This window comes from Amblyraja radiata, unplaced genomic scaffold, assembly GCF_010909765.2.
Source record: "Amblyraja radiata isolate CabotCenter1 unplaced genomic scaffold, sAmbRad1.1.pri S89, whole genome shotgun sequence".
Taxonomy (NCBI): domain Eukaryota; kingdom Metazoa; phylum Chordata; class Chondrichthyes; order Rajiformes; family Rajidae; genus Amblyraja; species Amblyraja radiata.
The window spans coordinates 5339348-5360813 of NW_022630172.1; the positions used below are offsets into that span (position 1 = coordinate 5339348).

General features: G+C 46.8%; 1 protein-coding gene across 1 annotated transcript in view; it reads left to right on the forward strand.

Annotated features, from left to right (window-relative positions):
- Positions 1-11823: 11823 nt before the first annotated feature.
- LOC116969603 (zinc finger protein 850-like) overlaps positions 11824-21466 on the forward strand; it is a gene marked incomplete at its 3' end in the record, with an annotated part of 172149 nt that continues 162506 nt past the window's right edge. The window contains exon 1 of the mRNA XM_033016433.1: positions 11824-11879. Within this exon, the coding sequence (XP_032872324.1) occupies positions 11824-11879 (56 nt within the window). The remainder of the gene's footprint in view (positions 11880-21466) is intronic.

A 21466-nucleotide genomic window follows, 5' to 3' on the forward strand; every position in this document is an offset into this window, starting at 1 on the left:
TTTCCATTCAGGTTTCCTAAGTGGGACAGGGGCATTACTCCCCCAAGCAGGTCGCCTCCCATCTCTCATTTCCCCAGACTGCCCACCTCCATACCTATTTCCCCCAAGCTGGCTACATCCCATCCGTACCCTATAGGCAGTACCTCCCATTCGGTAATCCCCCGAAGCTGACTACCTCAATTCCCTACTCCCCCAAGCTGCTTTCCCTCCGTTCCCGTGTCACGGGCTGTGGGTCACCCGCAGCGGGGGGGGGGGCACACACACACACACGGGGCCGGGTGAGAGCGGGGCCGCGGCTCCGGGCAACGGACACAAGGGCCCATAAATCCAGCAACATACCAGTCAGCTGCTGCAGAGTTGGGGACAGTCTGATCCCTCTGCCCACCCAGTCACTGACCGCGCTGCACCAGCACCAGGACCCCCCTACCAGGTGATTCACCCACACCCCGACCCACACAGCGGATGATTCACTCCCCCTACCCACACATGGTGATTCACCCCCCCCCCCCCACCCACCCACACATGGGTGAATCACCCGGGTGCCGGCCTGTCTGTAGCCCCCGCCGCCGCATTTCAGCCGCCAATCACCAAATGATATCGCCAAGTACAGGAACTATCTTTGGAAAGTAGTGGAAGTGTGCGCTGCCCTACGTCTACAGATATGCGTGGAGGAGAGAATAATTTCTTATCATTTCTGGAGATGGTTGGCATTTTCTTTCGTTATTGATAGTACAACATGAATTCTGAATTCCAAAGAGCGCAGTTGTCAAAGTTCGTCTCTTAAAGAAAGCAGACAGCAACAAACTTGTTAAAGGAAACCAAAGCAATCTTATAATCAATTTGCCAGACGGGAGTGGCGAGATCAATAAAGAGCACACACGTTGCTCAGTGCTTCTCGGGCTCCACTCAATGAAGAAAGGAAAGTTAGAGTCATTATACATTTTCTTATCAATAAAAAAACACCTTCTAAATCTGAGTGAAAGATCCTTAGCCTAAGGGAGACAAGGGAGGCTGGACCCATATATTTGCAAATGTCGGCATTTTACTCAAATCTTGGCACAGCTTCAGTACAGCTGCCCATTCCGGAAGGACAACAAACTCCATTTTGTTTTCAAATGACTTCCATCTGGTTCCAGAATGGGCATCCGTCTGTGAACTAAAACAAGCTTGTAAGATGAAAGCCACTACCTTGTCCTTAGCTGGACAGGCAGTTCAGACAGATATCTAATATGGTACTGTGCCCAGACAATACATCTCTATGTTAATACATTGTTTCAGTGATTAGTATAACAACAGCTTCTAAGAGATTCCCAGAATTATTCTGCTCGGAAAATTATCTTTTAAATTTGACTGTTTTCTGTTTTTCAGAAAATCTCCATTGTGCGCGAGAGCAGAGAGAGCTGTGGTGTGAGACAGCAAGAGAGGGAGTGTGTGTGTGAGAGAGAGGGAGTGTGTTGTTGAGAGAGAGGGAGTGTGTGTGTGAGAGAGAGGGAGTGTGTGTGTGAGAGAGAGTGTGTGTGTGAGAGGGGAGTGTGTGTGTGAGAGAGAGGGATGTGGTGTGTGCGCGAGAGAGGGAGTGTGTGTGAGAGCGAGAGGAAGGTGTGTGTGAGAGAGGGAGTGTGTGTGTGAGAGGGGTCGGGTGTGTGTGAGCGCGGGAGTGTGTGGTGAGAGAGCTGGAGGTGTGTGTGAGAGCAAGAGGGTGTGTGTGTGAGAGAAAGAGGGATGTGTGGAGAGAGAACAAGAGGAGAGCGGAGTGTGTGTGGTGCGTGTGAGAGAGAGGGACAGAGAGAGGTGTGTGTGTAACATAGAAACTAGGTGCAGGATTGAGGCCATTCGTCCCTTCAAGCCAGCACCGCCATCATTGTGATCATGGCTGCTGTCCCCAATCAATAACCCGTGCCTGCCTTCTCCCCATATCCCTTGGACTCACCACTAGCCCTAGACCTCTATCTAACACTCTCTTAAATCCATCCGCTGATTTGGCCTCCACTGCCGCTTGGCAGGGAATTACACAAATTCCCAACTCTGGGTTGAAAAAGTTTTTCTCACCAGTCTTAAATGCCTCCACCATTATTCCAAGACTGTGGCCCCCGGTTCTGGACTCGCCACATTGGAACATTTTTTTCTGCATCGGGCTAACCAGTCATTTTATAATGTTATACCTTTCTATAAGAACCCCTTTCATCCTCCAAACTCCAGTGAATACAAGCCTAGTCTTTTCAATCTTTCCTCATATGACAGTCCCGCCATCCCAGTGATCATTCTCGTGAACCTACAATGCACTGCCTCAATCACAATGATGTACTTCCCCAAATTAGGAGATCAAAACTGTACATAATACTCTGGATGTGGTCTTACCAGAGCCCAATACAGCTGCAGAAGTACCTCTTTATTCCTATACTGAAATCCTCTTGTTGTGAAGGCCAACATTTCCATTAGCTTTCTTCACTGCCTGCTGTACCTGCACGCCAACTTTCAGTGACTGGTGTACAAGGACGCCCCAGGTCTCGCTGTGAGAGATAGGAGGGGGGCACGAGAGGGTGGAATGCAGAGTATTTGTGTACGAATGGGGGGGGGGGGGGGGGTGAGAGTGGAGGGAGAGGGGGAGAGGGAGGAATGTATATGTGCAGCTTTAAAGGACATTGGTCAGGTAGCATTTGGAGTATTGCATACAGTTCTGGTCACGTCATTACAGACAGGACTGATGTGGAGGCTTTGGGGAAGGATGCAGAGATGGTTAACAGCAAGAATGGTTTTTAAAAACAAGGAACTGCAGATGGCTTGTTTACAAAAAAGACACAAGTGCTGGAGTAGCTCAGCGGGACAGGCAGCATCTCAGGAAGAGAAGGAATGGGTGATTGAAGAAACGACCCGAAACGTTACCCATTCCTTCCGCATTTTGTGTTTACCTAAACAGCCCTCTCTATCCACGTGGCGTTGTGCCAGCAGGCTGAAGGAGCTGGCAAAGGCCTTGCCACAGAGCGGGCAGGTGAATAGGCGCTGGCCGGTGTAGACTTGCCGGTGCTCCAGCAGGTGGTCAAGCGGCTGAAGCACTTACCACAGGACGGACAGGGAAGTGGACGCTCACCGCTGTGTGTACGCCGGTGCTGCCACAAGGCTGGACATGTGGGTGAAACCCTTGCCACACTCAGCGCAACAAAGGGTCTCTCTCCGGTGTGTAGCCGCTGGTGCACCCGCAGCCCCCGTGCTCTCTTGTCACAGTGGGAGCAGCTGCTCACCGGCGTGGGTCCGCCGTGCTGCCGCAACCCCCGCGAGCTGTCAAACTCCTCACCGCAGTACGGGCAGTCGTAGGGCGGGCCACTGGTGTGCACGTGCTGGTGAGACAGGGCGTGGGAGGCCTTGGCAAAGCGCTCTCCACACACCGGGCTGGGGACGGGACGGTCGCCGGTGTGCACCCGCTGGTGGGACAGCAGCCGGGTGGAGTTGGTGAAGCCCTTGCCGCTCCGGGCGCATGTGTAGGGATGCTCGCCGGTGTGGGTACGTGGTGCAACAGGTGGTTGGAGCGGTTGAAGCCCTTGCTGCACTGGGCGCAGGTGTAGGGGCGCTCGCCGGTGTGGGTGCGCTGGTGCACCAGTAGTTTGCTGGACTGGGTGAAGCCCTTGCTGCACTGGGCGCAGGTGTAGGGACGCTCGCCAGTGTGGGTGCGCTGGTGCACCCGTAGGATGCTGGACTGGTGAAGCGCTTGCCGCACTGGGCGCATGTGTAGGGACGCTCGCCGGTGTGGGTGCGCTGGTGTAGCAGTAGTTTGCTGGACTGGGTGAAGCCCTTGCTGCACTGGGCGCATGTGTGGGACGCTCGCCAGTGTGGGTGCGCTGGTGCAGCAGTAGGTGACTGGACTGGTGAAGCGCTTGCCGCACTGGGCGCATGTGTAGGGACGCTCGCCGTGTGGGTGCGCTGGTGCAGCAGTAGGTGACTGGAGCGGGTGAAGCCCTTGCTGCACTGGGCCAGGTGTAGGGGCGCTCGCCAGTGTGGCGCTGGTGCTCCAGCAGCTTGCTGGAGCGGTGAAGCCCTTGCTGCACTGGGCGCAGGTGTAGGGCGCTCGCCGGTGTGGGTGCGCTGTGCTCCAGCAGGCTGGTGGAGCAGTGTGAAGCCCTTGCCACACTGGGCGCAGTTGAAGGGACGGTCGCTGGTGTGCACACGCTTGTGCCTCTTCAGCACTGGTGCCGACTTGAAGCCTTTGCCGCAATCGGAGCAGGTAAGGGCCGCTCACTGCTGTGCACCCGCCGGTGCTCCCGCGCAGCCCCGACAACTGGGCAAAGCTCTTGCCGCAGGTGGAGCACCATGGGGCTTCTCACCCGTGTGTATCCGCCGGTGTCTCTTCAGCTCATTCGCCATCTTGAAGCTCTTGCCGCAGTCGGAGCAGGTGAAGGGCCTCTCGCCGGAGTGCACGAGGTTGTGCCGCTGCAGCTTGCTATCGAAGGTGAAGCTCTTGCCGCACTCCAAGCAATCGAAGGGCGTTCTCTCCTGTGCACCCGTCGGTGGGTCTCCAGCCGGCTCGGGCACTGCCAGGCCTTGCCACACACGCACACTCACGCTTCATACGTTCTCCTTGTTGTGCCCCATCATGTGGTCCTCCATCGAAGCTCAGCCCCTCGAAGGCAGCCCACACACCGGCGGGGGTGAGGGGGGGGCTCACAGGCACCTTGCCCGCGCTCAATGTCCGCTCACGTCCCTGTCTCTCCGTCCACAGCAACGGCTCCTAAACCCTGCAGGAGGGGAACACAGAGGGTCAACAAGCTGCCAAACAGGACATTACTAGCACATATTGGGTGCGTTTTATGGCAGTGGAAACCGTTAAATAATTCTGCGTGGCACAGTGGCGCAGCGGTACAGTTGCTGCCTCACCGCCAGAGACCCGGCTCGATCCTGACTACGGGTGCTGTCTGTGTGGAGTTTGTTCGTTCTCCCTTTGACCTGCGTGGGTTTTTATTCCGGGTGCTCCGTTTCCTCCTCCAACATTTCAAAGACGTTCGGGGTTGTAAATTAATCGGCCTCCAAAAAATAGCTAAATTGTCCCCAATGTGCGTAGGATAGTGCTAGTGTACGGGGTGATCGCTGGTCGGCGCGGACCCCATGGCCGAATGACCTGTTGTTTCCCTTCCCGCGCTGCATCTCTAAACTAAGCTAAACCAAAGAAGGTGTCGACCCAAAACGTCACCCATTCCTTTCACCACAGATGCTGCCTGACCTGCTGAGTTACTCCAGCACTTTGTGTCTATCTTCTCCACAGATGCTGCCTGACCCGCTGAGTTATTCAAGCACATTGTCATAGAGTCATGGAGTGATACAGTGTTGGAAAGAGGCCTTTCGGCCCAACTCGTACCCGCACTCCTAGATCCCTCGGCTCTACACATTACGCCAGGCTCAGAGTTCAGAGTCCTAATGGACCACACCTGGAGTATTGTGTGCAGTTTTGGTCCCCTAATTTGAGGAAGGACATTCTTGCTATTGAGGGAGAGCAGCGTAGGTTCACCAGGTTAATTCCCGGGATGTGGGGGACTGTCATATGCTGAGAGAATGGAGCGGCTGGGCTTGTACACTCTGGAGTTTAGAAGGATGACGTGGGATCTTATTGAACCATATAAGATTGTTAAGGCTTTGGACACGCTAGAGGCAGGAAACATGTTCCCAATGTTGGGGGAGTCCAGAACCGGGGGCCACACAGTTTAAGAATAAGGGGTAAGCCATTTAGAACAGAGACATGGAAACACTTTTTCTCACAGAGAGTAGCAATGTTACAAATTTTGAGATTTTAAAAATCAAGTCTGTAATTTATCCCATCAGATAAAGCATAAAAATAAGTTTAATTTGACACCTAATTCACTTTCATATCTCAAGTATTTAAAAAGTTATGGCCATTTTCATACTCGGAAATGAGCATCTTGTTCCCTATTGATTTTCTATGGACATAACAAAAAGTTGTGATCGTGAACAGTCAAAAGCCCATAACTTTCTTAAAAATTAAGAGAACTGAATGAAATTTTCAGTTATCATAGATTGAAGCATTCTGAAACAAATATAAAATAATCTTACTTGGATGACCTGAAATTAAAGCATATAATTAGTTAGTTACCTAATTGTAGCTAATTTCAGACTTCAATTACTAGATCTAAACATCTATCCATTTCTTAATAAATGATTAACATTTTTAAATAGCCTAAATGTCCAATAATATTCACAAATAATCACAATAAAACATGATTTTTAAATCTCATTTACATTAATTTATAGGCCAAATGGAAGGAATTCAGTGTTCAATTGCTGTAAATAAATGCCCATTTAAATCAGCTTTCCAGTGGGTCCCTGTGGAACGCGCTGGTTTAGAACGTTCACATTGCGGTAGATTTGTGCCCCAAATGCCCAGAAAAATACTGCGCGATATAGTGGGCCCAAAATGAGCTACTCGCAATATTAAACTTTGTATAAAGGGATCTTTAGAAGCCCTTTTTAATGTAAAAATATACAACCTACCTTCTGGGTTTGCTTTATGAGACCCTGCGGTTGCTGGCGGTCGCGGGTTTAGAGATTGATTTTTAAACTACTATAACTATTATTCAAGGCCTTTAAACCTAATAATGCTTTGCGACGGGGTCTTCCAGCGATTTTTCGTTAATAATTAACTAGGCTGAACATCTTCGATTTGAACAGCCTAGAGAAAATCGCGTTTTAAACCCGCCCCCTCTAAACGGCGCCAAAATCGCGCACACCCGCAGCGGCAGATTTTCAAAGACGCTTCAGGTAGGCTTTGCAACATACCCACAGAGAGTTGTGAGTCTGTGGACTTCTCTGCCTCAGAGGCCGGTTCTGTGGATACTTTCAAGAGAGAACTAGATAGGGCTCTTAAAGATCGTGGAGTCAAGAGATATGGGGAGAAGGCAGGAACGGGGCACTGATTGGGGATGATCAGCCATGATCACATTGAAGTGCGGTGCTGGCTCAAAGGGCCGAATGGCCTCCTGCACCCATTGTCTCTTGTCTATTGCCCCAGCGCCCCGCCATTCACAGTGAAGATCCTGCCCTGGTTTGACTTCCTAAACTGCAACACCCTCCCCACCACCCCCAAACAATGTGACCTCCTCCCTGCCCCTTACCTCTGCCGCCTTCTGCTCCTTACCCCCCTTTGCTCCCTCCCTCTCCTCCCCACCCCCAAACAGTGTGAACCCACCCCCACCAGGCTTCCTACCCCCTTCCATGACTCACTTGACCCGTCTCTCTCGCCCCCCCCCCCGTTCCCTGCCCCCCATTCATCCCCCTCGGCACCAAACCAACTCCCACTTGAATCCCTCCCCCCTCCCTTTGCTCCCTGCTTCCCCCCACCACCCCTTTTTCCAGCCCGTCTCTCACCCCTCCCTCCCCAGACTGTCTCCTCTCTCTCTGAACCTCTCCCCTTATTCCTGCCCCTCTCAGCCCCCACCGCTCAGATATCTCCCTCCCGAACTCTCTCCTCAACTCCCCCCTCTCTGTCTCTCCCTCCCTTCTTCTTCTTCTTTGGAGTTTTACGGCAGCCGGCATCCGCAATGTTGCATTGCTGCCAACTTCTGGCTTCATTCCACAGTACTCATGTCTTTACATTATATCCTTTTTATAAGGCCAGAGGCCCTCAAGAAATCAAACAACACCTTTACTCCTTTTCCTTTCCCTCCACACTCTAGAATGTTCTTTACTGATATTTCTGTCACTCCAATTTTCTTAATTTCACTGGTCATAATTCCTCTTTCTGTCTCATATCTCCTACTTGCAACTATGGCATGCTGAACTGTTTCCGGCTGATGGCATTCCTCACATAGCCCAGTAGGGTGTTTTCCCAACATTTTTAATGTGCTGTTCAGGTGAGTGTGTCCTATCCTCAATCTTGTTAATACTACCTGTTCCCTCCTGTTCCCCCCTCTTCTTGCTGTAATGCCCACTCTGTTTTGTAGCGAATAGAGGTGTCTCCCCTTTGTCTCCTGTTCCCAGTATTGTTGCCATTCCTGATTTATTTTCTTCCACACAATGTGTTTTCCTTCAGATTTGGATAATTGTAAGTTTACCTCTATGTTTCTTTTTTTTAAAGCCTCCTTTGCTAATTTATCCACCTTTTCATTTCCTAGAACACCAATGTGTGCTGGGACCCACAACAAAGTCACGTCACTGCCCTTCCTTGTTACTTGGCTTAATAGTAGCAGGATTTCATACACTAGGTCAGGCCGCCTATGGGATGCACCAGACCCAATACTCTGGATTGCAGACAATGAGTCGCTACATATTAATACTTTGCATGGTTGCACCTGTTCCATCCACCGAACTGCCATCAAAATAGCGTACAGTTCCACTGTATACACTGCCAAATAGTTATTTGTTCTTTTGTAAAGCTCAACATTCATCCCTTGCACTACCACAGCTGCCCCTGTTGTTTCAGCTACTGGGTCCTTTGATCCATCTGTGAAAGATTAAGAGGTGTTCCCTGTATCTATTATATATATGGCTATGGTATTCTGTTTTAGGTCCTGAATTTGGTTCCACTCCTTTTGCCTCCCATATCTCCAGATCAACTTTTGGGATGTTCAGTAACCATATTGGGCACAGATGGCCACAATACTGCAGGGCAGAACTCTTTGTCCTCTACTCCCATGTCCTTTGCACAACTCCTCCAACCCAGCCAAAGCTTCCAGACTGAGCCACCCCTCTTTACCAGCACTCCTGTACTACCTGTTTTGTTGGGTGGTTCTCTCCATGACCCTTAAGGCTTAGCCAGTAATTAGCCATTAGTTGTCTGCGGGCGCAGTCTCAACGGCATCCTCCCCAGTTTCCACCTGTAGTGCAATACAGGTGACGTCCGCACACCTCCTATACAGACTCTTAGAGCTTCCGCTTCGACTTTGTCCAACTCGGACAACACTGACTTAGATGCGACCCATAAGCTATACTGCCCATACTCTAGTCTGGATCTGATCAGTGATACATAAATATGTTTAAGAGATAGTACATCTGCTCCCCACTCTAAACGCAAGCATCTCATTACATTGATGGTGTTTTTTTTGCATTTTTCAATTATTTTTGTATATGGACCCTCCATGTAATCTGAGTCAAAAGAACTCCCAGGAAACGGAAATCTTTTACTCTTTCCAAATTGTTGCGTATAGTTTTAAACTGGACATCCTCTTTAATTTTTTTCCTTGTGAAAACCATTATCTTTGTCTCTCTATAGAGAATTTAAAACCCCATTTCACTCCCCACTCTTCCACCTGGGCTATCCCTTGCTGTACGTTTTTTCCACGATAAAATTATATGCCTCTCCCTTCCCATAAGCTGCCATCATCTGCAAAAGAGCGATCGCCCCATCTCTGGTGAATGTTGTAAATATATAATTGATCATGATTGAGAATAGGATTGGGCTTATCGCACTTCCCTGGGGAGTTCCATTCTCGACTACACCACATTTACTAGAGATGTCTGACCCTATTTATTTTAACTTGTATACTTCTACCGTTGAGAAAATCCATTATCCAGTTTAAAAATATTTCCTCACTACTCCCATTAAAATGCAGCTTTATTAGAAGACCTTCTCTCCACAACATATCGTAAGCCTTCTCTACATCAAAAAATATAGTAACTACAGATTCTTTTTGACTTGTGCTTTCCTTATATCATCTTCCAAGCACAGAACTGGATCATTAGTACCTCTCCCTTTTCTAAATCCACTCTGATAATTAGCCACTATACCGTTTTCTTCCATTAGATGCATTAATCTTTCATTTACCATTCTTTCCATCAGTTTTACACATGTGTGCTGTTAAAGCTATAGGTCTATAATTTACTGGATTACTTGCATCTTTCCCTGGTTTTCTAATAGGCACAATGATTGCTTCCTTCCACCTCTCCGGTATTCGCCCTTCTTCCCACCCTTGTTATATAGTGCAAGTATCTTTTGGAGTCCCTCCTCACTTAGATTCTTTATCATTATGTAACAAATATCATCCTTCCCTGGGGCTGAGTTCTTACACTTGGCCAGAGCTCTCTTTAGCTCCCCCAAAATTAAATGGAATATTGTACTTGTCCTCTGTGATACCTTTCCTTTGTAAGGCCTCAACATTTTCCTCTCTTGTTCTTTCCCTACTTCTTCTTCCTTCATCTGATAAGTTGTGGGAGCTGTGAACCCTACTAAAAGTATTAACCATTAGTTCTGCTTTGTCTTTAATTTGAGACTACGGTTTGATCTCCATTTGTTAGGATAGGATAACTCCACTCCCTTTTATCACCTCTCATTTTTTTAATCATCCCCCATATCTCCCCTACCTGGTGTGTTTCCAATTGAATCACAATACTTCCTCAATATGCTCTTTTTGTTTGTCTTATAGTCCCTCCTTACATTGCCTGAGCCTGTTTGTAATTAATTCATGTGTTGGAAGTTATGAGTTCTTTTTAATATCTGAATGCTCTGTTTCTATTCACCACCGCATCTTACACTTATTGTCCCACCACGGCACAGCTTTCCTTTTTGATCTTCCCTTACTTTTAGGTATGGAAACTAATGCTGCTCTTTTGGTACATTCTGACACTTTATTCTCAAAGTTTTCTATATCTTCTCTTCTGTATCGGTTTACATATTTATCACTTTCCCCTTAAATTTCTCCCAATAGCCTTTCCAAAAACCCTCGTCCACTTCTGTTTTCTTTACTCATAATTAAAGTAACATTTATTTTGCATAGGCACAGGATGATGATCACTTCCTATGGTACCCTTTTCATATACTTCCCAGTTACATTTAGCAGCAATCCTATTAGAAACAAGTGTAAGGTCCAACACAGACTCCTTCCCTGTCCTAACATCTACCCTGGTCTTCTTTCCATCATTTAGACATACTAGATACCATCATTAATAATTCCTCAATTACCTGTCCATTATTATCTGACTTTCCACTGCCCCATAATGTATTATGTGCGTTAAAGTCCCCACACCAAATAACATTAGATTTGCTCTGGCCTACTTCCTGTACTTATTGACCTCTAATCGCTTACATGGATTATAAGTAATTTATTACCACTATTTTTCCTCCACTTCCTTACCACATATTCCTGTTCCTGCCCAATTCCTAATACCTTGTATGGTATCCCTTTTTTAATGAAAGTGGCACAACCCCCTCCTCCCCCATTTCCCCTATCACATCTCACTGCAACCATAATCATATAGAACAAAATCTAAACTTGGTTTCAACCAGGTTTCCTGGATACATACGACATCTGGTTTTCCTTCCTACTGTCTATGAATGCTTAAAGTCTTGGCCCATTGGCTAACAAGCTTCTTGCCTTCCATTGTCAGGATTAACATTAATATTATTAACCCACACATGTTGACTCTTGGCTCGCCTGGATACTGAGACCATCATGTATTTCCTCCCACTTCAATCCTGCCATGCCCAAGTGGTGGACTGCAGCCTTTACAATGATTGGATCCTTTGTTTTGCTCTCCCTCCCTTCTCTCACCACCTTCTATATCTCTGCCCCTCTCACTCTCCCCCTCTGTCTCTCTACCCTCTCTCTACTCAATCCATCTCTCTCCCTCCCCACTCTCTCTCTCTCCACCGCTCCTATCTCCGTCTCCACACTCTCTCTACCTCCCTTCTCTCTCCATCTCTCCCTCTCTCTCACCGTTCAACGCGGATCGGCTCCATCTTGGCCGCGACAGATGCGTCATTTCCGGGCTGAGGCCGCCCCGCAGAGTGCAGGGCAAAGGGCGTCCGGGGCGGCGACGTCATTTCCGGGCGAGGGCCGCCCCGCTCGAAGTTTATCGAGAGGAGGAGGGAGAGGGGGCATGAGCCCGGAAATGACGTCGCGCACATCCCCGGCTCGTTGCAAGATGGAGCCGATCCGCACTGGACGGTGAGAGACAGAGGGAGATGGAGAGAGAGAGAAGGGAGGTAGAGAGTGTGGGGACGGAGTTGGAGCGGTGGGGAGAGAGAGAGTGGGGAGGGAGATGGAGAGAGAGGGAGGGAGAAAGAGAGAGAGAGTCAGATAGATCGATACAGAGAAGGACAGAGAGAGAGAGAAAGGTGGTGTGAGGAAAGAGCGGAGAGAGAGGTTGACGCCCTCTGTCCCCTCCCTACTCTCCCCCTCTCCCTCTCTCACACACACAGTGACGTTTCCTCCCCACTCTCCTGTCGGGTTAAAGAGCGGGTGTGAAGTTTATTAATGATGATATTTATCAGCGGGCGGTGAATCTGTGGGATTCGTTGCCACAGACGGCGGTGGAGGCCAAGTAAGTGGGTAAACAAGGGGGGCATTGAAACGTCACCGAACAGTGGGCGCTTTGCCCGGATAGAGTGGATGTGGAGAGGATGTTTCCACTAGTGGGAGAGTCTAGGACCAGAGGGCACAAACTCCCAATTCAAGGACGTTCCTTCAAGTCAAGTCAAGTCACATTTATTTATATAGCACATTTAAAAAACAACTCTCGTTGGCCAAAGTGCTTTACATTTGTTATAAGACTAGCACAACAAAACAAACTACATACATATATACATGTAGCCCTCACTCAGAGGACATCAGGAAAGGCTTGGGAGTATAGATAAGTCTTGACTTAAATGAGTCGATCGATGGGGGGGGGGCAGTTCTGATGGGAAAGGGGATGCTGTTCCACAGTCTAGGGGCTGCAACCGCAAAGACGCGGTCGCCCCTGAGCTTATGCCTGCCCGTGGGATATTCAGCAACCCCAAGTCGGCCGATCTGAGGGGCCTGGAGGTGGAGTGGTGGGTGAGAAGACTTTTTATGTAGGTGGGGGCAAGCCCACTGAGAGCTTTGTAGACATGGAGGAGAATCTTGAAGGAAGGAGATGGGGAGGAATTTCTTTAGCCAGAGGGTGGTGAATCTGTGGGATTCATTGCCACAGATGGGGTGGAGGCCACAAGTCAGTGGATTTATTTAAGGCAGAGATAGATAGATTGTTGATTAGTGCAGGTGTCAGGGATTATGAGGAGAAGGCAGGAGAAAGAGGTTAGCAGGGAGAGGTAGATCAGCCATGATCGAATGGTGGAGTGGACTAGATGGGCCAAATGGCCTAATTCTGCTCCTATCATAGAAACATAGAAAATGTGTGCAGGAGTAGGCCATTCGGCCCTACGAGCCAGCACCGCCATTCATTGTGATCATGGCTGATCATCCCCAAATCAATAAAACCGTCCGCCTTCTCCCATGATCATCACAGATGATCTTGTGATTTCAATAAACAGTTTTCCACTATACAAGCAGTTTGTTACTTTTTGCTGAAAACACATTCTAAGGTGGAGAGAGAGAGAGGGGAGGGAGAGAAGGAGGGAGGGGGGGAGAGAGGAGAGAGAGAACTGAGGGCGGGGAGGAGGAGACGCGAGAGAGAAGGAAGGAGGAAGGGAGGGAGGGATAGAGAGGAGGGGAGGAGCAGTGAGAGGTGAGAAACGAATGGAAGAGGGAGGGGCGAGGACCAGAAGGGTCTGTTTCCGAAGTGTTTGAAACATCTCTTCCCCCCTATCTCTCCCTCCACCTCTCTCTACAAACACAAAATCGATATACCATATCTCCTATCAATCCCTACCTCTCCTTCCGGTCTCTCTGTCTCTCCCCCCTCCCCCTCTCTGTTTCGCCTCTCTCTGTCTTTCTCTCGCTCTTTGTCTCTCTCTCTCTTCATCTCTCCGACTCCCTCTCTCCGTCTCCCCCTCTCTCCGTCTCTCCCTCTCTCTGTCTCTCTCTCTATCTCTCTGTCTCTCACTCTCTCTCTCTTATAGGTAGCTACATCACTACTATCGGAGTGGATTTCAAGATTCAGACGGTCGATGTTAATGGGGAGAAGGTGAAGCTGCAGATCTGTACAATCACGTCTACGTAAGTTCAATCCCCCGCTCCCCCCCAGGGCTCTCGCTTACCATTTTTTCCCTGTTGCCAGCTGGACAACCTAGGCAAAGTGTTCAAAAGGAACTGCAGATGCTGGAAGATTGAAGGTACACAAAATGCTGGAGAAACTCAGCGGGTGCAGCAGCATCTATGGAGCGATGGAAATAGGTGACGTTTCGGGCCGAAACACTTCTCCAGACCCGTTCAGTCTGAAGAAGGGTTCGGCCCGAAACGTCGCTTATTTCCTTCGCTCCATAGATGCTGCTGCACCCGCTGAGTTTCTCCAGCATTTTTGTGTACGGACAACCTAGGCAGCTTTTTAGGTTGCCAAATAATGGAACCCTGGTCGCTGGCGCCGTGAGGCGGCAACTCTACCGCTGGGCACCGTGATGTCAGAGAGGGAGGGAGGTGAACACTTCTCTCTCCCTCCCTCATCCCTTCTTTCTCTCACACTCTCTCTCCCTCTCTCTCAATTCTCCAAAACTTCGTAAAAACGTTCTCACAAAGTTTCTGAAAACTCTTCAAACTCTCCCAAACTTTCTCTCACACTCATTCCCTCTCTCTTCTCTCCTTCTCTCTCTTTCTCCCTCCCTCCTTCTGCCCCTCCATTTTCTTCTCTATCCCACCCTCAATGCACCAAAGAACCACCCGGAACCAACTTTCGGCGTTTCGCCCTCCACTCCGGACGCCTGAGACCCGCCGTCCCACTTTCCCAGCGCCGGTGCGCCGCTCTAAAATCGTCCCCCTTCTCCTACTTCTTCTTCTATGTGGTGTTTTTTGGCGGTTGGCAAACAGCTTTTTTGGTGCATTACCGCCACCAACTGGTATGGAGTGTGGATCAAACAACACCATTACATATACTAATAACCTATATCCTTCTGAACAAATTGGTTACCCTAAGAAAATGCAACAGGATTTGATAGCACTTATATGAACTTCCTTGCAAAATATCTACCAAATTCAAATTGTATTCTTTCTTTTCTGAACTGCTCACTCATCCGTTCTCTCTCCTCCTAATACCTCTCACAATGTACAATGACATGCTCTATTGTCTCTTCTTGCCCACAGTATTCACATCTACCTGTATTATGCTTGCCTATTATAAAAAGTGTACTGTTCAGACCAGTGTGTCCAAATCTAATTCTTGAGATTACTGTCTCCTCTTTTCTGTTTTTTCCTGCACATCTCATTCTCCCACTTTCCTCTGGACTCTGTAGAACCACCGTCCTTTCCGCTCTTCATCCCATTGCTTTTGCCATCTTTCCTTCAGTCTTTGCTTAATATGTCTTTGATTTCAGTTTTACCTATGTTAATACTTAAATCAATTTTACTTCTTTTTGCTACCCCTTTTGCTACCTTATCTGCCATTTCGTTTCCTCTAATGCCAATGTGTGCTGGTACCCATAAAAATATGACTGTAAGCCCCATCATTTGAATTCTGAATAGTGTTTGTTGTATTTCAATCAAAATGTCTGGTCTACTGTCTGAATGGCTGTGCTGTAAACTCTTTATTGCTAAACCTGAATCTGAGCAAATAACTGTCCTTAAAGGCCTAGTATCCTCGACCCACTGTACCGCTAACAATATTGCAATCATTTCACCTGTGTATACTGAGACCTCATTATTGATCCTCTTCCCTACTTTGATGTGAAATTCTGGTACAATAAATGCTACTCCTACTTTATCTACTGAATCTTTTGATGCATCTGTATAAATTTGGACAAAACTGTAGTATCTGTCAATGTATTCCTGTATGATGACTGAATTATACCTATGTGTTTATCCTTGTTTTCCTGTTCTAATGTTGTAAAATCTACTGTTGCATCTGGAAGTATCCAAGGTGGAATTGAAGGTAATGGAACTGTTGGAACCACATTTAATTGTGCTATGCCGATTTGTACTGCTCTCTGGGTCACTGTCCATCCAAACTTTTGTTTCCCTTCTCTCCTTTTCCCAGCATGGTTTGACAGTAACTTGTGCTGGGTGTTCTTGACTGTGGCCCTGTAGGTTAATCCAGTAATTTAATGAAAGCTGTATCCTTCTCATCTCTAGAGGCATCTCCCCCATTTCAACCTGTAATGCTGCTGTTGGAGTTGTTTTTATTGCAACCTGTACATATTCTCAATGCCTGATATTGAAGTTGTCTATTTTCTTAAGAGAAGTACTTGATGCGGACCCATACACCACACAACCATAATCTAACACAGATCTAATTAACCCATTGCATATAGCCTTCAAAGCTGTTCTATCTGCCCCCCAATCACATCCAACTAAACATCTCATTACATTAAGTATCTTCTTACATTTGTCCACTACTTTCTGAATATGAACCATCCATGTAATCCTCTCATCAAACCATAAACCCAAAAATGTATAGTATTTTACTCTCTCCAATTCCTGGTTATATAATTTTAGTTTAACCTCACTACCAATTTCCTTCCTAGTAAAAAACATTATCTTTGTCTTTTCCACAGAAAATTGAATCCCCATTTATAAGACCACTCTTGTACCTTTATTATAGCCCTCTGTAGTTTCTGCACAATAAACTTCACATTTCTCCCCCTTTTCCAGATTGCCCCATCATCCGCAAACAGTGAAACTCCCATTTCATTTACAATTTCATCATACACATCATTTATCATTACTAAAAATAGTAAAGGACTTATTATGCTCCCTTGAGGTGTTCCATTTACAATATCTAATGTTCCTGAGTATTGATTTCCAACTCGTACTTGTATTGACCTCCCAAATAAAAATCCTTAATCCATTTAAATATACGACCTTTAATCCCCAATTTACCTAGTTTCACTAATAACCCTTCTCCCCACATCATATCATATGCTTTCTCAATATCAAAAAATACAACTACTACACTTTCTCTGTTAATTTGTGCTCTCCTAATTTCATGTTCTAAACATATAGCTGGATCCATGGTGTTTCTCCCCTTCCTAAAACCACTCTGGTAATTGGATAAATATCCTTTATTTTCTACATAATATGTTAACCTTTCATTTACCATTTTTTCCATTACTTTACACATGTTGGATGTTAATGCAATAGGCTTATAATTCCCGGGGTTTGTCAGATCTTTACCTGGCTTTCCTATTGGGATTACTACTGCCTCCTTCCAGCTTTGCGGTAATTTCCCACCCTCCCACACTTTATTATAAAATTCTAACAAAAAATCCTTGGATGTTTCACTGAGATGGTTTAACATGGTGTAACAAATCTGATCTTTACCTGGTGCTGACATCTTGGTTTTTCTAAGAGCTCGGTTTGAATTCTGTCTTTGTGAATGGTTTGTTTAGAACATCGTTAGTGTCTTCCTCATGTCGTATAACTGTCTATTCTCTGCTATGGTATTTTTCTTTTCCTTTTCTTCCTTCTTCACTAACATTGTCTGAACTGTGAATTTTAGCAAAAGATTTTGCCAACATCTCTGCTTTCTCTTCGTCTTTCACTGCTGTAATTTCACCGTCAGTTAGGATTGGATATTTGTATTCTCTTTTAATTCCTTTCATTCTCCTTATCATTCCCCAAACTTGACCTACTTTGTCTCCCTTCCCACTGAGTTACAAAATGTCCTCCAAAATTCCCTCTTTGCATTTTTTATTACTCTTCTTACACTTGCTTGCAACCTTTTGTATTCAATAAGATTCTGAAAATTATGATTTCTTTTCAAAATTTTAAAAGCTTTATTTCGACACTTAATTGCTTTGTCACATTCCTTAGTCCACCATGGTACACTCTTTTTGTTGTGCTTACCTCCTTTCCTCTTAATGGACTTTGTTGCTGCCTCTAAAATGGCTTCGCAAACAGAAATATTTAAATTATCCACATCTTCATAAATATCAATTTTTTCCATTTCTTGATCACTAATAGTCTTAAACTTCTCCCAAATCAGCACCACTAAAAGACCACTTTTGTATTCTCTCTGTATTATACTCCTCTAAACTCACTCCTACTACTATTTCTATCGGGTAGTGGTCACTTCCTACCGTTGTTCTTCGAATTACTTCCCATGAACAAACACCCGCCAATGAGTCTGACACTAGTGTGAGATCTATGGCTGATTCTGACCCTGTTCTGATGTTGATTCGTGTCCCACTTCCATCATTAAGACACACAAGGTTATTCTTCTCCATTAAATCCTCAATCACCATCCCATTTTCATCATTAGAATCATCCCACAACGTGCTATGAGCATTAAAATCACCACAACATATAACTTTCCCCCCCTAAATACCCAGCAAGTTCATCCATCAACTCCAATGAAAGCCTTTTACACGGATTATAAAATTAACAATTTTAACCTTACCTTCTCTTATCCAAATTTCCACCACTAAATATTCTAATTCTGTTCCTTTCACCAACAATCTATTCTGTATTCCTTGCTTTATAAATATTACACACCCCCCTCCACTTCCCTCCCCCCTATCTCTACGGATACTATCATAACCTTTGATGACAAAGTCTAATGAAGGCTTAAGCCAGCTTTCTTGAATACATATGACTTCTGGTTTCTTCTTTAACTCTTTAATGAATCCTTTAAACTCTTGTCCATTTGCTATTATGCTCCTTGCGTTCCATTGTAATATAATCAATTTGACCTATCACCAGAACCTTCCTCCCTTCCATCTCCTTCAAGCTTTTTATTGATACTCTCCCATGATACTTCTTTTAAACCCAAAAACTTCTCTGCTCCCTTAACAATGATTTTTATTTTTCTGTTTTGTGTTTAACCTGATCAGTACAGTTGATTACATATGCAATGAAAACAATTAGCTTATCAGCTGTCAGTTCTGTGTGAGTTTTGACCTGCTTGACTTTCCTCTGATCTCAAAAACGGATGATTCTCTCTCCCATTAATATCCACTCTTCCCCTTTGTCCTTGCACCTTCTTCACTGCCTCTGAGTAGCTTATGTTACTTACTGTTTTCACTTGCTGAATCTCCACAGCCCTCTTCCTGACTTCACATCCCCCATCCGTTACCCTGTGCGGTCCTCCGCAATTGCAGCATTTATCCTGCATATTTTCTCTGCACTCTTCAAATCTATGCTCTCCTCCACACTTGGGACACCTCTGATTCCCCTTACACACCGCTGCTATATGTCCATACCTCTGGCATTTATAACATCGGAGCGGTGGAGGGATATAAGGCCTCACTGGAAAGATCATGCATCCGATTCTCACTTTTTCTGGTAGTTCAGTCTGCTGAAACTCCAGAAGCACAGACAAGCTCTCTACCCTCTTACCCTCCACTGTCCTTAACAATCTCTTAGCTACACTCACCTGGCCACCAAAAATACTCCGTTTGAGTTTCTCCAGGTCTTCATCTACCGGAATACCTGTTATTACTCCCCTTGTCACTCTACTCTCACCCAGAGTCTTTCTTTCACTAACCATCTTCTTGCAAACACTTTCAATCTTCAGAGCCTTATTTTTCTGCTCCTCCGTTTTACATATTATTAACAAGTTCCCGTCTCTCAAAATCTTAGCTGTTTCCACCTCTCCTACCTTCTTCTTTAGCTCCCTGGATAAAGTTATCGGACTTAAATTGACATGCTCATCTTCCTTTCTAAATTTCAGTATTATTTTAACCTCCTTCCTTTCAACCTTTTTCCGAACCGTTCTCCTATCCTCTTCTGAACTGTTCCCTTCAAAACTCCTTCCTACCGAGCTCGTTTTGCCTGATTCCTCCTTCTCCTTGATTCCTCCCTACTCTCCGACTAGACACTGACGTCCAGTCACCAAAAGCCCTATCATCTTGATCTTCGTCATCCTCTAATCCTACTTGAGTTGCCATTTGATCCAGTCACAAACCAGTTTATGCCAACCGCCAACTCCTAGTCCCTCTCTCCCTTCCACACGGGAGCCCCGCGGCGGCGCTGAATGAATGACCGCCGACTCTGCCGACCCTCCCCACGTAATCGTCCCTCTTCCTGCCGGAGGCGTCTTTTACGACGAGAGGTTCGCCACCCAACCGGAAGTGGTGCGGGAATGCAGCTGTGAAGTTCAGGTGCGGCTAAAAGCTCTGCGATGCAGCGGGAGAGGCAGCAATGCAGCCAGTGATGCATGCATTCCCTTTAATGCAGCAGGGGGAGCATGCACAGGCACTGGCAGGCGGTTCCCCCTCTCTCCATCCCCCCCCTCTCCCTCCCTTTCCCTCTCTCTCTCTCCCCCTCTCCCTCCCCTTCTTTCTCTCACCCCCTTTCTCTCTCCCCTCTCTCTCTCCCTTTCTCCCCCTAGCTCCCTCTCCCTCTCTCTCACCCCCTTTCTCTCTCTCCCTCTCTCCCCCTAGCTCCCTCCCCCTCTCTCCCTCTCTCTCACCCCCTTTCTCTCTCTCCCCCTTTCCCTCTCTCTCTCCCTCTCTCTCTCTTCCTCTCTCTGTCTCTCCCTCTCTCACCCATCTGCCCCCCTCTCTCTCTCCCTCTCCCTCCATCCCTGGTGAGACCACACCTGGCGTATTGTGTGCAGTTTTGGCCTGTTGGCCTTCATAACCAGAGGAGTTGAGTATAGGAGCAAACAGGTCCTTCTGCAGTTGTACAGGGCCCTGGTGAGACCACACCTGGAGTATTGTGTACAGTTTTGGTCTCCTAATTTGAGGAAGGACATTCTTACTATTGAGGGAGCCCAGCGTAGGTTCACCAGGTTAATTCCCGGGATGGCGGGACTGTCATATGCTGAGAGAATGGAGCAGCTGGGCTTGTACATTCTGGAGTTTAGAAGGATGAGAGGGCATCGTATTGAAACATATAAGATTGTTAAGGGTTTGGACACGCTAGAGGCAGGAAACGTGTTCCCGATGTTGGGGGAGTCCGGAACCAGGGGCCACAGTTTAAGAATAAGGCGTCGGCCATTTAGAACGGAGATGAGAAACTTGTCCACCCAGAGAGTGGTGAATCTGTGGGCATTTAGGACTGAGATGAGGAGAAACTTTTCCACCCAGAGAGTTGTGAGTGTGGGATTTTCTGCCTCAGAAGGCGGTGGAGGCTGGTTCTCTGGATGTTTTTTTCAAGGGAGAGCTTGATAGGGCACTTAAAGATAGCGGAGTCGGGGGATATGGGGAGAAGGCAGGAACGGGGTACTGATTGGGGATGATCAGCCATGATCACATTGAATGGCGGTGCTGGCTCGAAGGGCAGAATGGCCTCCTCCTGCACCTGTTGTCTATTGTCCAGTGAAGGTGATTTGACTTGTTGTTAGACAAAATGCTGGAGAAACTCAGCGTGTGAGGTAGCATCTATGGAGTGAAGCAAATGGTTCTTGAGTCTGAAGAAGGGTCTCGACCCGAATCGTCACCTATTTCTTTCGCTCCATAGATGCTGCCTCACCCGCTGAGTTACTCCAGGATTTTGTGTCTACCTTCGATTTTCCAACATCTGCAGTTCCTTCTTAAACATTTAGACGATATTGTTGTCTCGTTTATTCCATTCCATTGCGGTTCTTACAAAGAACAAGTCCTTACAAATATCTGTCCTGGACAATGGCGTTTATATTTGCAGATCATTTCCTTTCCTGTCCTATGTGTTGAGTACGTTATGTATCTATCTGCAGTTAGGCCCACGGTTGGCAGGAATGGGTCTATGTTCACCCAAATCCTCTG